Genomic DNA, 12,529 nt, shown 5'->3' on the forward strand with positions numbered 1-12,529 from the left:
ACAGGGGAAGGTCCAGACTCTCCATGAAGCCTTCCCTAGATACTTTACAGGCCAAGAAGAGCTCTCTTCCTGTTGTGAATTTTTCCAGCACCAAATGGACTCCACAGCATTCTTTTGGTATTTATCATTTATTGCATTGTAATACTTCTTGTATTGCTAACATGTCTGTTTAATAAACATTTATTATTGATTTGTTTTTTTGTTATTGTAGTCATTTTCATTTCACATCCTTGCATGTTTCATTACTCCCCCTTACACACACTAAACCTCAGCCAGAATAGTGTTTCCCAAAAGCATCCTGTGCTTTGCTCCCTCTTTAACTTCATACCATTCTCTATGCCTATAATGATGTCTTGCACCCACCCCCACTTTAACCTGCTAACATCCTACCCATCCTTTGAGCTCCTTCTCAAATACCACCTCTTCCTTGAAACCTTCCATGATTTCTCCCCATGGCCCACTGTTTCCTAGCTATAAGTGATATTTCCCTTAGTTTTTTGTGAGGATCAAATGAGATAATATCTATAAGAACTCTGTGGAAAGATAGAGTCAAGATGGTGGAGTATAGGCAGGAACCCAGCTAAACTCTCTCAACATTCCCCTCAAACAACTTTAAAATAATGCCTCAAATTGAATGCCTAAGACAACTTAAGAAGTCAACAGGAGAGGTCTGTGACATGGGGATGAAAATCTGTCTGGAATATGTGCATGAAGTAGTAAAAGCAGCAGCACTATCCATGAAGACTGTGGGGCAGCAGCAACAATAGTTTCAGGAACTCTCAGTCCAGAGATGGTAAGGGGTGGGGGGAGGGGAGAATTAGACAACTGCTCAGAAAGAGATTATAGGCTACACTTTGCTGGCACCAATCAGCAGCTCTATTGCCCGTAAGCAGTTCTGGGTCAGACTTCCAGGGTGAAGAAGGTCACTTTTGGTCAATCACAAGGGAGCAGAGGCCCTGGCAGAAGTTCCAAGGCAAAGAGGAACACTAGCGCTCGCAGCCACAGTACAGTAGGGGACAGTCCAGGTCCGAGTTCCAAAACCAAGAGGAGTGCTAGTGTTTGCAGCTGCAGGGGATCAAGGGCCTTTTATTGGTAAAGGCCAGAACACAGACCAGGAAAGCAAGGACCACACCTCTCCCCAGATCACACCACATTGGAAGCACTGTAAACCTTGCATATCCCCAGAAATAGCTCTGAAAACAGAAGTATTAAAAAAAAAAGCCTGAAACATGGGATAGTGTCTCCCCGCCCCAAGTAAACAGAGCCTAACTTTAACATAAAGTTCAAAATCAAGAAATAAACAGGGGAAATGAGAAAATAACAATAACAAAAATAGCTTGTCCATAAAAAGTTACTATGGTGGCAGAGAAGATCAAGACACAAACTCAGAAGAAGACAACAACATGAAAATAGCTACAAGCAAAGCCTCAAAGAAGAATGCTAATTGGACCCAAGCCAAACAAGAATTCCTGGAAGTTTTTTTTTTTTTTTTTTTTTTTTAAGAGAGATAAAGGTGGAAGTGTAAAAGCTGGGAAGAGAAATTAGAGTGATGCAAAAAAATTATGAAAAGAGAATAAACAGTTTGGTAAAAGGGGAACAAAAATTACTGAAGAAAATAATACCTTAAAAAATAGAATTGACCTAATGGTAAAAGAGGCACAAAAAATCACTGAAAAAAAAGAAATCCTTAAAAAAAGAAACAGACTGGCCAAATAGAAAAAACAGGTATAAAAGCTGACTGCAGAAAATAATTCCTTAGAAATTAAAGAATTGGGAAGTGGAATCTGATGACTCCATGAGACATCAAGAAACAATAAAACAAAGTCAAAAAAATGAAAAAATAGAAGAAAACGTGAAATATCTCTTCAGAAAAACAACTGACCTGAAGTAGATTAAGGAGAGATAATTTAAGAATTATTAGACTATCTGAAAGTCATGATAAAAAAAAAGCTCATATTATGTTTCAAGAAATCATCAAGGAAAAATGCCCTGAAAACAGAGAGCAAAATAGAAACTAAAAAAAAAATCACCAATAAGTTGCTGAAAGAGATCCCAAAACGGATATTCCCAGGAATAATATAGTTAAATTCCAGAGCTCCCAGATCAAGGAGAAATTACTGCAAGCATCCAGAAAGAAATAATTCAAATATAATGGAGACATAGTCAGGATAATACAAGATTTAGAAGCTTCCATGCTACAGGAGCACAGGGCTTAAAATATGATATTCCAGAAGGCAAAGGAGCTAGGATTACAACCAAGAATAACCCATCCAGCAAAACTGAGTACAATCCTTCAGGGGGAAAAATGGATATTTAATGAAATAGAGGACTTTCAAGCATTCTTGGTGAAAAGACCAGAGCTGAATAGAAAATCTGACTTTTGAATACAAGACTCAAGAAAAGCATAAAAAGGTAAACATGAAAGAGAAAGCATAAAGGACTTATTATGTTTAAATTGTTTACATTTCTATATGGAAGATGATATTTGTAACTCCTAAGAACTTTATCATTATTAGAATAGTTATAAGGAGTCTACATAAACAGAGCACATGAACGTGAATTTATTATATTGGGATTACCTCCAAAAAATGAAAGAGTGAGTGAGAGGGTGTAACAACAAAGTTACTTGCAGCTACTGTGGAAGTGTAAGGCCAGTAACACCAGCACACAGGAGGGCTGCTAGTACAGGTTCTTTGATCTGCTTTTCTAAGGAAAGCAACTTTAAGAGGTTTACTATCTCACTTTAATTAAACATAGTTCAGGGGGAAAAGTCAGCACCTTGAACTTCAGAGAAAACACAAACAGAAATTACAAGCAGAAATTATATAAACAGAGCAAATAACACAAATCAGGAAATAGGGCTTCTGTCTGTCCATAGCAATATACACATAGTTACCAGAGAGAGAGAGAAGCACCAACATCTGGGTTTTCAAAGCTGGAGGGCTCCTTAGTGGCTACCCACAGTGTCTTCTGGCCAAATCACATGAACACTCTTCCAATGAGTGAGCACCAAAGCCAAATGCTAACCCCAGAGCATATATATACTTCTTCAGGGTCAGAGGGTGTCACAACCATGTGACTCAAACTCATGTGACTTAGGCTTTCTTGTGACTTAAGCAGGTCATCAAAGATTCTTGATTCAATCAAAGGCAAGACTCAATCAAAGCCACTTGATTGCCTTAGTGCTGAGAAGCACTCCAAAAGAAAAAACAGCAAAAAGCCCAACTTTGCTTGCCATTACAGAGAGATGCACTGGGAAAAGGGGGAAGAGAGAGTTGGGTATAGAAATCTAACTCAACAGGGAAAATAGGAGGGGAAGGGGAAAAGAGAAATGAGGGAGGTGATAAAAAGGAGGGCAGATTAAGGGAGGCAATGGCCAGGGACAAGGTAAAACATGAGAAAATAAGATGAGGGAAATATACAACCAGTAATTATAGCTATGAATGTGAATGTGAAACAGAAGCTGATAGAAGAACGGATGAGAAATAACAATCTAATGACATGTCATTTACAAGAGATGCACTTGAAACAAAAGACACAGAGTTCAAGTAAGGAGGTAGAGCAGAATCTATTATGTTTTAGCTAAAGTGAAAAAGATAGGGGTAGCAGTCATGGTCTCAGACAAAGCAAAAGTAGACCGAATTAAAAATGATAATCAGGGAAACTACATTTTGCTAAAGATACTATAGACAATGAAGTGACACCAAAAAAATTTATGGCACGTCTCTCTGATGAAGGCTTCATTTCTTAAATATATAGGGAACTGAGTCAAATTTATAAAAATAAGAGCCATTCCCCAATTGATAAACGGTAAAAGGATATGAACAGGCTGTTTTCAGAAAAAGAAATCAAAGCTATCCATAGTCATATGAAAAACTGCTCTAAATCACTATTGATTAAAGAAACATAAATTAAAACAACTCTGGGATACCATCTCACACCTATTAGAAATGACAAATGCTAGAAGATATGAGGGAAAATAGGTACACTAATGAACCTGGTGGAATTATGAACTAATCCAATCATTCTGGAGAACAATTTGGAACTATACCCAAGAGCTATAAAATTGCGCATACTCTTTGATACAGCAATACCACTGCCATGTCTGTTCCCCAAAGAGATCAAAGAAAAAGAACAAAGATCCACATGTACAAAAACATTTGCAGTAGTTCTTTTTGTGGTAGTAAAGAATTGGAAATTGAGAGGATGCTCACCAACTGGGGAATGGCAACAAGTTGTGGCATGTGATTGTGACAGATTATGATTGTGCTATAAATGACAAGGTGGGGGGGGTAGTTTCAGAAAAAACGTGGGAAGACCTATATGAATTGATACAAAGTGAAGTGAGAAGAACTGGGAGATCATTGTGCAGTAATGTTGTAATGATGATCCACTGTGAGAGACTTGACTACTCTGATCAATACAATGATCCATGACAGTTCCAAAGGATTCATGATGAAAAATGCTATCCATCTCCAGAGACAAAACTGACAGACTCTGAGTGCAAATTGAAGCATAATTTTCTTTCTTTCTTTAAATTTTTGTTGCTTCTTTTTAACAATATGACTATGGAAATATATTTTGCATGATTTTACATGTATAATTGATACCACTCTGCTTGCCTTCTCAGTAGGTAGGAGAGGGGAGGGAGAGAATTTTGAACTCAAAATTTAAAAAGAAAAGAATGTTATTAATAAATAAATAAATAATTTTAAAACATCTTTGCAAAGTCAGTAGGTGCTGCAATGAATAGAATGCCAAACCTGGAGACAGAAAAACCTGAGTTGAAATCCAGCCTCAATCCCTTACTAATTACCCTAGGCATGTCACTTAACTTCTATATGCCTCAGTTTCCCCACCTGCAAAATGGAAATAATGATAGCACCTACCTCTAAGGGCTGTTGTAAAGATAAAGTGAGATAGTATTTGTAAAGCACTTTACAAATTTTAGAGCATTATAGCTATTATATGCTAGCTATTGTTATTATGATCTGATCTCATAACACTTTGGATTAATCATATATATTTATATTCAATCTTCCATTGTGTTTTGCCATGTGTGTCTTCTCTTCCCACTTAGTACTAGATTGTCTGCTTCTAGGTAGCAAGTACCACATTTTCTTTGTACCTAGGCACTCAGCTTATGTCATTTACAAAATAGGCATTTAATAAATGAGTATAGAAGGACAAGCTAAGGAATGATTTAATTAGGCTGAAAATTCCTCAAGGTCAAGAATGGGGTTTTATCCTTTTTTTTTGTATACCACTTCAGTGTTGAGAACAAGGTAATTAGTAAGTACCAACTCAATAAATATGTATAGGTTGAATGAATGAATTGAATTGAATGAGATAAATGAAACTAAAGCAAAAAAGCTAAGTCTACCTTCTCCTGTTCACAGAAGAAGATAAAGCAAAAGGCTAAGGGACCAGTTTCCTGATGAGTTTGAAGCTGGAGATGTTGAACTCTTGGGAATCTTGTTGTTCATACTTCATTCTCAAAGAGGACCAATGACACCAGGAGGGTGATGTCTTGACTTGCAAGTGAATTAATTGGATTTGAGTAAGGCAGAGCTGTGCAAAGTCATCAGCTCCACTCTCCCCTCCAGAATCATCGGAGTCCAGTGGCAAGACATAGGTCAGGACAACTGGTGCTGGCCCAAGTTACAGTGGTAGACCTTGGCCTTTTTAGCTAGGTCTTTCCCAGGCCTCAGTTTGTCTGAGGAAACACCCATTCAGTAACTTAAAGGCTAGGTAAGAATGGAGGCAATGACTTCATAACCTATTTTCCCTACAGAGACAGAACTTCAAAACGTCCTGTCTGTAGGTCCCTTTTCATGGGCAGAAAGCATAAAAAGCACTTAATTACCTGGAGCTGAGAATTTCTGTAATCCATACCCAAACGACACAAAAGGATAGCCTCCAAAGCAAATAGCCACAGCCCTCCTATGACAGGTAGAGACAAAACAGTGAAGAGAAATGGGGTGGGGGTGGGGGTGGGGGGAGATGTTTCCTAAGTCTACAAAGAGTTTCCTTGCCAAGGTCTTTTAATTAAAAAAGGTTTGCTCCTCTCAACTACGCTTCCTGTCTTCTGCCCTCTTTATCCAAGGAACGTATGAACCATAGAACCCGAGAATTTAAGAGATGGAAAGAACCTTTTAAGCCACCAAGTTTTATCTGCTCATTTTACCAATAATGAAATTAATACCCAGAGAGGGAAATTTATTTTCCCAAGGTTATTCTGTGTGTTAGCAGCAGAGTTAAGAATGTGTTTGGATCCAGGTCTCTTCATAGCTAATCTAGTACTCTTTCTACTTATTCCATGGTTATCCCATACTTTTTCCTGGACTGAAAACTAAAGGCCCAGTGTTCTAATTTGCAGTTCATAAGATCACAGGTTCCTAAATTTAGAGCTGGAAATGACCTTAGAGGACATCTAATTTAACCCCTTCATTTTACAGACAAATAAAACACGGCACAGACAGGTTGTGACTTTCCCGGGGTCACACAACTAGTAAGCATCGAAGATGACATTTTATCCCAGGTATTTCCGACCCCAAGTCAGAGCTAACACAAGGAATACACAAAATGGTCAGCTTCCTGGCATACACACTACAAGGGACCCTATTTAACATTAATTTAGATAGTTGGGCATATTTTTTAAGTTAGAAATTTTCAGTCTTCATGACATACAGATAAATATTTTGTGATAACTCAAAGTCATGTTTTACAGTAAAGGCTCAGGAGACTCCAATGGACAATAAACACAAGGGATAAGATTTTTTTTTTGCAGGGGGGATGGCAGGGCAATTGGGGTTAAGTGACTTGCCCAAGGTCACACAGCTAGTAAGTGTATCAAGTATCTGAGGCCGGATTTGAACTCGGGTCCTCCTGACTCCAGAGTCAGTGCTCTACTCACTGTGCCACCTAACTGCCCCTAGGGGATAAGATTTTCAAACCTTACCCAGGATACTCAAATGGATATTTCATCCTAGCTTTGCTCAGAGGCACCAAAAAAGCTCCTTAGCCAAATGTGGAACAGCTCCTCCCCTCCCCACAAATGTATCTTGGGATGAGGTTGTGGGAAGGGAGGTGGAGTGGAAGGCCTAAGGGCCTGCAGAAGAGAGAGGAAGGGAGAGACAGACAGGGAAAGGCAAGGATGAGAGGGGGGAGAGAGAGAGAGAAAGAGAGAGAGAGAGAGAGAGAAGAGAGAGAGAGGAGAGAGAGAGAGAGAGAGAGAGAGAGAGAGAGAGAGAGAGAGAGAGAGAGAGAAATAGATTGCCAAAGTAGGTCCATGACACACACACAAAAGCTTTAGAACCTTGTTCTGGGGACTTTGTACACAGTGGCAGTGAGGCCTCTCTGTTGGGGCTCCTTTTTCCAAGTACAGTTTTCCTTCCTTTTTTCTCCAGATATTCCTCTGATTTAGTGGGATAGGATGGATACTGGACAGGATTTCTTTCTTCTTCTAGTTTAAATTGGTTCTTAGACATTGATTCTAAATAATTTATTTCTTCCTAACTCCCACTGAATCTCCCCTCCTGCAGAAATTTCTTTTCATAACTGGGGGGGGGGGTAAATTCCTAAATAAAAATTTTTAAAAAGATAGAAAAATAAATTTCTTTCCATCTCACCATGAGCAATTTCTTTATTTCTCAGTTGTGGTATTTTTGTCTTAGTATCCCCATTGCCAGCATAGCACCTGGCACATGTTAGGTGCTTAATAATTCCTTGCTGATTGGTTGAAGAATCATAGAATTTCAAGAATGTATCCTGGTGATTATCTAATCTAGGCCCTCATTTTATAGATTCATAAACTGAGATCTTGAGAGGGGAAGTAAAGGAGAAGGCTTGGCACTATGGATGGGGTAATCAGTACAAGAGCTAGAGTTAGGAAGACCTGTATTCTAATCCTAATTTTCCACACTTGCTATCTATAGGACTATGGGCAAGTCTCTTGATTTCATTCAACCTTTTTCTTCATCTGTAAAATGTAGATGATAGTAGCATATACCTCACAAAGACAATCAAATGACTGAATGTCAGTAAAGCCTTTTATAAATCTAAGTCTTCGACATCATCCAGGCTCTGTCCCTTGCTACCTCATGACTCTAGGCCTCACTGTCCACATCTATAAAAGAGGGGTTTGGAATATAGGAGTCCAGTGGTCCTCCCCAGCCCTGGATCTATGAGCTTATTTGCCAAATATCCCATAGTTAGTGGCAGAACAGAGACTAGAATTAAGGTTTTCTGATTCCCAGTTTTGATTTCTTTCCATATCAATTTCCCATCTGGTCTAAATAGCCAGAAAGTGTCTTGCCTCTGAACTACCTTCTCATTCCTTATTCTTTTCCATCTCTCTGACCTCTTTCCTCCTGCACACACATACACTCCTGAGGCCAGACGAATTAACAAAGATGAAGAAACACACAGAGGGAATTTAAACTCCCCAGGCTTACACAAAGCCAGTTTGTGCAAATTTTGTAGGCAAATGGATTTGCAAAGTCCTCCTCCCAAATCTTTCCCAACAATTTGATCATTTTTCCCTCCCTCCCTCTCTGCCCCTTAACAAGCTAAGGACTGCATTGTTCCCACTAGTCAAAGTCACTCCTAACTGTATTCAATAAAATTATTGAACATTCTGTCAGCAAACGAATAAATTGATATAGTAGGAAAAAAGCATCAGGGCGAGAGACCCCAGACCTGGCTCTGTCACTTACTGTCTGTGTGGGCTTGGACAAGTCATTTCATTTCATTGGGCCTCAGTTTCCCACTCTGCAAAATGAGGAGGTGGAACTAGATAGCCTCTAAGGCTTCTTCCAGCTGGAAATATGATCCTATGATCCTCCTAACTGGAAAACTCTATTACTCTATGAACCCTCTCAGCCTTAGTTTACTCATCTGTAAAATTAAGGAAGGGGCTATTTAAGTAGCTCTAAATCCTGTGACCCTAGGGAAATTCAATGTAGAGCCCTGGGGGGGTGAGGTTGGGGGTTGGGAAAGTCATCTTGTATAAACCTGGGATCATTCAAGTAGGATATGAGAGGCTACACTGTGGAAATGCGTGGAAATAACTTATGCTCTTTTCCCCCCAAAACTCTTAGGAAATGTTCTGGTTCAACAGGTTGGATGCTACATCCAATGCTTAGAATTTTGAAGCATTTTTTTAAAAAATGAAAAGAGGCAGGAACATTTAATTAGTTTATTTCACATTTGATCTGTAAACTTTTATTTTTTTAAAAAAAATTCATTATTAGTAACATCTGATGACTTTGTTTTCCCCATTTGGCGAAATATGGTAGCAGTCCTTGAAGACTCAGTATCGGAAAAAAAAAAACATGTGTAGAAATGCTGATGTAAACATTTGTCTCAGACCTCCACACCCCACCTTCTGAGTTTATAAACAATGTGGTCTGAACAAGGAAAGCAGAAAAAGGACAATACTTCTGATGCTGAGAAACTCTTTTGTCAGTTACTGTACAATTTGGCAGGCAGGTCCAACTGTCTTTTCAAACTGTTTGCCTTAGGCAGGTTGTAACAAGGTTGCTTTGCCCACATAATTTCTACCCTTCTCTCTCTAAAGGCAGGAGTTAAAGTGCTCCCTCCTCCCCATTAGTCAGTGTCCACTGGTGAGGGTTTATATATACTGTGTATAAACATATTTATTCTTCAGGTAATTGCTTTCATGGTGAAAAGAATGGGGTGATGAGTCCTGTTTTCAAGTGAAAATTTGAGACTGCAGCTCTGGGAATGAAATGATAATGTCATAAGGGAGGCTCAAGGTAAGTCAGAAGGAGTTCCTTTAACTCTGCCTTGATTTATTACTGTAATATTTACACAGGAAAAGGCAATTATGCTGTTAGGCACAGGGAAAACGTACAGAAATATTTCCCTGTCAGGAAATATCAAAACCACATCCAGATCCACGGGGATAATCACCTGGTGCTGGTGAAAAAGACACCAGAGGATCTTTAAAAAGAGGGAGGGAGCAAAAAACAGTAACAAACCGCCTTACAACGCCAAAGGGTTTTACTCTCTGGGAGGGCCAATACTTCCTTCTCGAAGGTAAGTCCTGCAGTAGGAATTCAAACACCAATATCAACACCAATCAGTTACAACACGATACAGGTAACCCCATGTTTACTATTTTTAAGAGTGCAGATTTACGATCAAGAGGGAAAAGGGCAATTAGCCCTGGCAAAAAGCCTGGGTGCGACTGCCCAATTAATTAAGAACCCCAACTTTCTCTTTTTCCAAGCACAAAGTGGAATTTGAGCCTAGCTTCTGGTGCCTGGGACTAGGGTTAAGGAGGAATACCTTTTGGAAACAATACTGCCCTATGGAGTAGCGTGCAGCCGAAGGTCAGCTGTAGGCCCCTAGCTGGGGCCTGAAATGGAGAAATGAAGGAGGTTTCTCCCAATTGGAACTTCAAAATGAGTGAATGCTGATGCTATCCACCTCCAGGAAGACCAGCTGGGCTTGCAGAACATCCCCTTCAGAAGCTTTGGAAGCAGGAAGCAGTCTTAGTGGCTGTAGCGCCCTATACATCTGGGTTAGCCATGAGTCTCTTTACACAGCCAGGCGCCTGTGCAAGTACCATTCTCATAGTGTCATCTTTCGCCTACTCGAGTCCTCCTGTCTGTTGCTTTGCCCTGGTCCGAGTGTTCTCTCTCTGCCTGGTCTCTGTTCCAAGGGTGGAGACAGGGCTTTGTCCCTCAAAGCAGGAATGCCTCCCAGCTCGGCGGTGATCCCTAAGGTGGGAAGAGACAGCAAGAGGCCAAGGCTGGGAAGCGCCGGGGGCACTGCAGGGAGTGAGTGAGGAGAGGAGGGGAAGGAGGCGCGTGGGGTAGCAATTTCACTTCACACGATGCGTTTCCTATCCACCCGGCAGAGGATTTTCTTGAAGGCCCGGCGGAAGTCATGGTTGAAGATTGTGTAGATTATCGGGTTCAGGGAGCTGTTGCAGTAACCAAACCAGAAGAAGAACTTGAAGAGGGTGCGGGGGACCGAGCAGCAGACTGCGGTGAGCGTGTAGGTGAAGAAGAAGGGAAACCAACAGACCACAAAGACCCCGATCACTACGGCTAGCACAAAGGTGAAGCGCTTCTCACGGTTCTGGCGCCCTCGCCAGCGAGACGCTTTAGCACCCCGCTCTTCTTCACCACCTCTCCGCGGCAGGCTGTCACCGGGCTTCACCTGGCTCATTTTTGTCTTGCTTTTCCCCCTGGGGGCCCGCTCCCCTTTCCGGGGGCCAGGGGTGCCGGGCGTCTGCTCTGCGTGCTCTGATGAGGAGCTTTCCTCCAAGTCCAGACCATTCACCTCCGGCTCAGCTGGGACTGGTTCTCCCGCCCCATTGAGCTTGGCGGGCAGAGGCTGACCCTCCCCACCCCCTCGGTCTGGAAGCCCGTTGGGACGGCGCTCAGCAGCCTCGCTGCCGTTGCTGCGCCGGCTGGGCGGCACCCGGGTGCGACGCTTGGCTATCTGGTAGATGCGTACGTACACTAGGATCATGATGAGGCAGGGGGCAAAGAAAGAACCGATAGAGGAGGAGACAACATACCACTTCTGGTCGTTGATCACACACAGGGGCTCCACCTGCTCGCCACCACCCTTCTTCTCGATGGAGATGAGGGGTGGGAAGGAAATGACAGCCGAGATGACCCACACGGTGAAGATGATGGCCTTGATGCGTCGGGGTGTTCGCTTCAGGTTGTACTCGATCGCTTGACTGATGGACCAGTAGCGATCTAGGCTGATGGCGCACAGGTGCACAATGCTGGACGTACAGAAGAGTACGTCCAGCGCCAGGTAGATTTCACACCACACCTTGCCAAAGTACCAGTAACCCATCACCTCGTTGGCCAATGAAAAAGGGATGACCAGCGTGGCCACAAGGATGTCAGCTGAGGCCAGAGACACCAAGAACAGGTTCTGGGGCGCCTTGAGGGCTCGACTGGTGAACACCGCGATGATGACCAGTACGTTGCCGAACACAGTTAGCAGCATGAGCAGCCCAACCAAGCTGACCAGAGTCAGGGTCACCTGCAGTGAATAAGGGGTCTGCCAGGACCCAGTTCCGTTTAAGCTTCCATTGCCGGAGTCCGGCTGAAGGGACCCCATAGGGGCGAAACTCCCCTCCGCCAGCGGGTGCTCCTGATGTAACATGAAAACAAGCTCCTTCTCCCCTTTACTCAGTCCCAACTCTGTCCTCCTTTCTCCTCCGGGATGTCAGTTCTTTTCCCCTACCCCCACCCCCACCCCGAGAAAGCTCTTGGTGGCTCACATGGGGCACTGCTTTTTGGGGGAGGGGATCCAGAAAGGTGGTGAGTGGGGAAGAAAGGAGGGAATTTGGAGAAGTGCTATGAATACAACTAACAGCCCATGGCCTCAGTCCTCCTTTTAGCTACTGGGGAGATCACAATAGTCCCAACCTCACCGTGAGCTTCGTCTCCTGGCGGCTTCTCTTTCCCTTTTTCTCCCACTCCTTACTCAGTAAATCCAAGTTTTATTTCCAAACGCAGAGCTGAGCTGG

General features: G+C 42.2%; 1 protein-coding gene across 1 annotated transcript; it reads right to left on the reverse strand.

Annotated features, from left to right (window-relative positions):
• Positions 1-10,857: 10,857 nt before the first annotated feature.
• On the reverse strand, positions 10,858-12,162 carry ADRA2A (adrenoceptor alpha 2A). Its single transcript, XM_036736030.1, has one exon. It carries the CDS (start codon positions 12,160-12,162, stop codon positions 10,858-10,860), a length of 1,305 nt encoding a protein of 434 aa, XP_036591925.1.
• Positions 12,163-12,529: the final 367 nt, after the last annotated feature.

This window comes from Trichosurus vulpecula, chromosome 8 (genome assembly GCF_011100635.1).
Source record: "Trichosurus vulpecula isolate mTriVul1 chromosome 8, mTriVul1.pri, whole genome shotgun sequence".
NCBI lineage: Eukaryota > Metazoa > Chordata > Mammalia > Diprotodontia > Phalangeridae > Trichosurus > Trichosurus vulpecula.

Coding starts and splice junctions, on each gene's coding strand:
- ADRA2A (XM_036736030.1), bottom strand. CDS start 12,162: ATGTTACATCAGGAGCACCCGCTGGCGGAGGGGAGTTTCGCCCCTATG.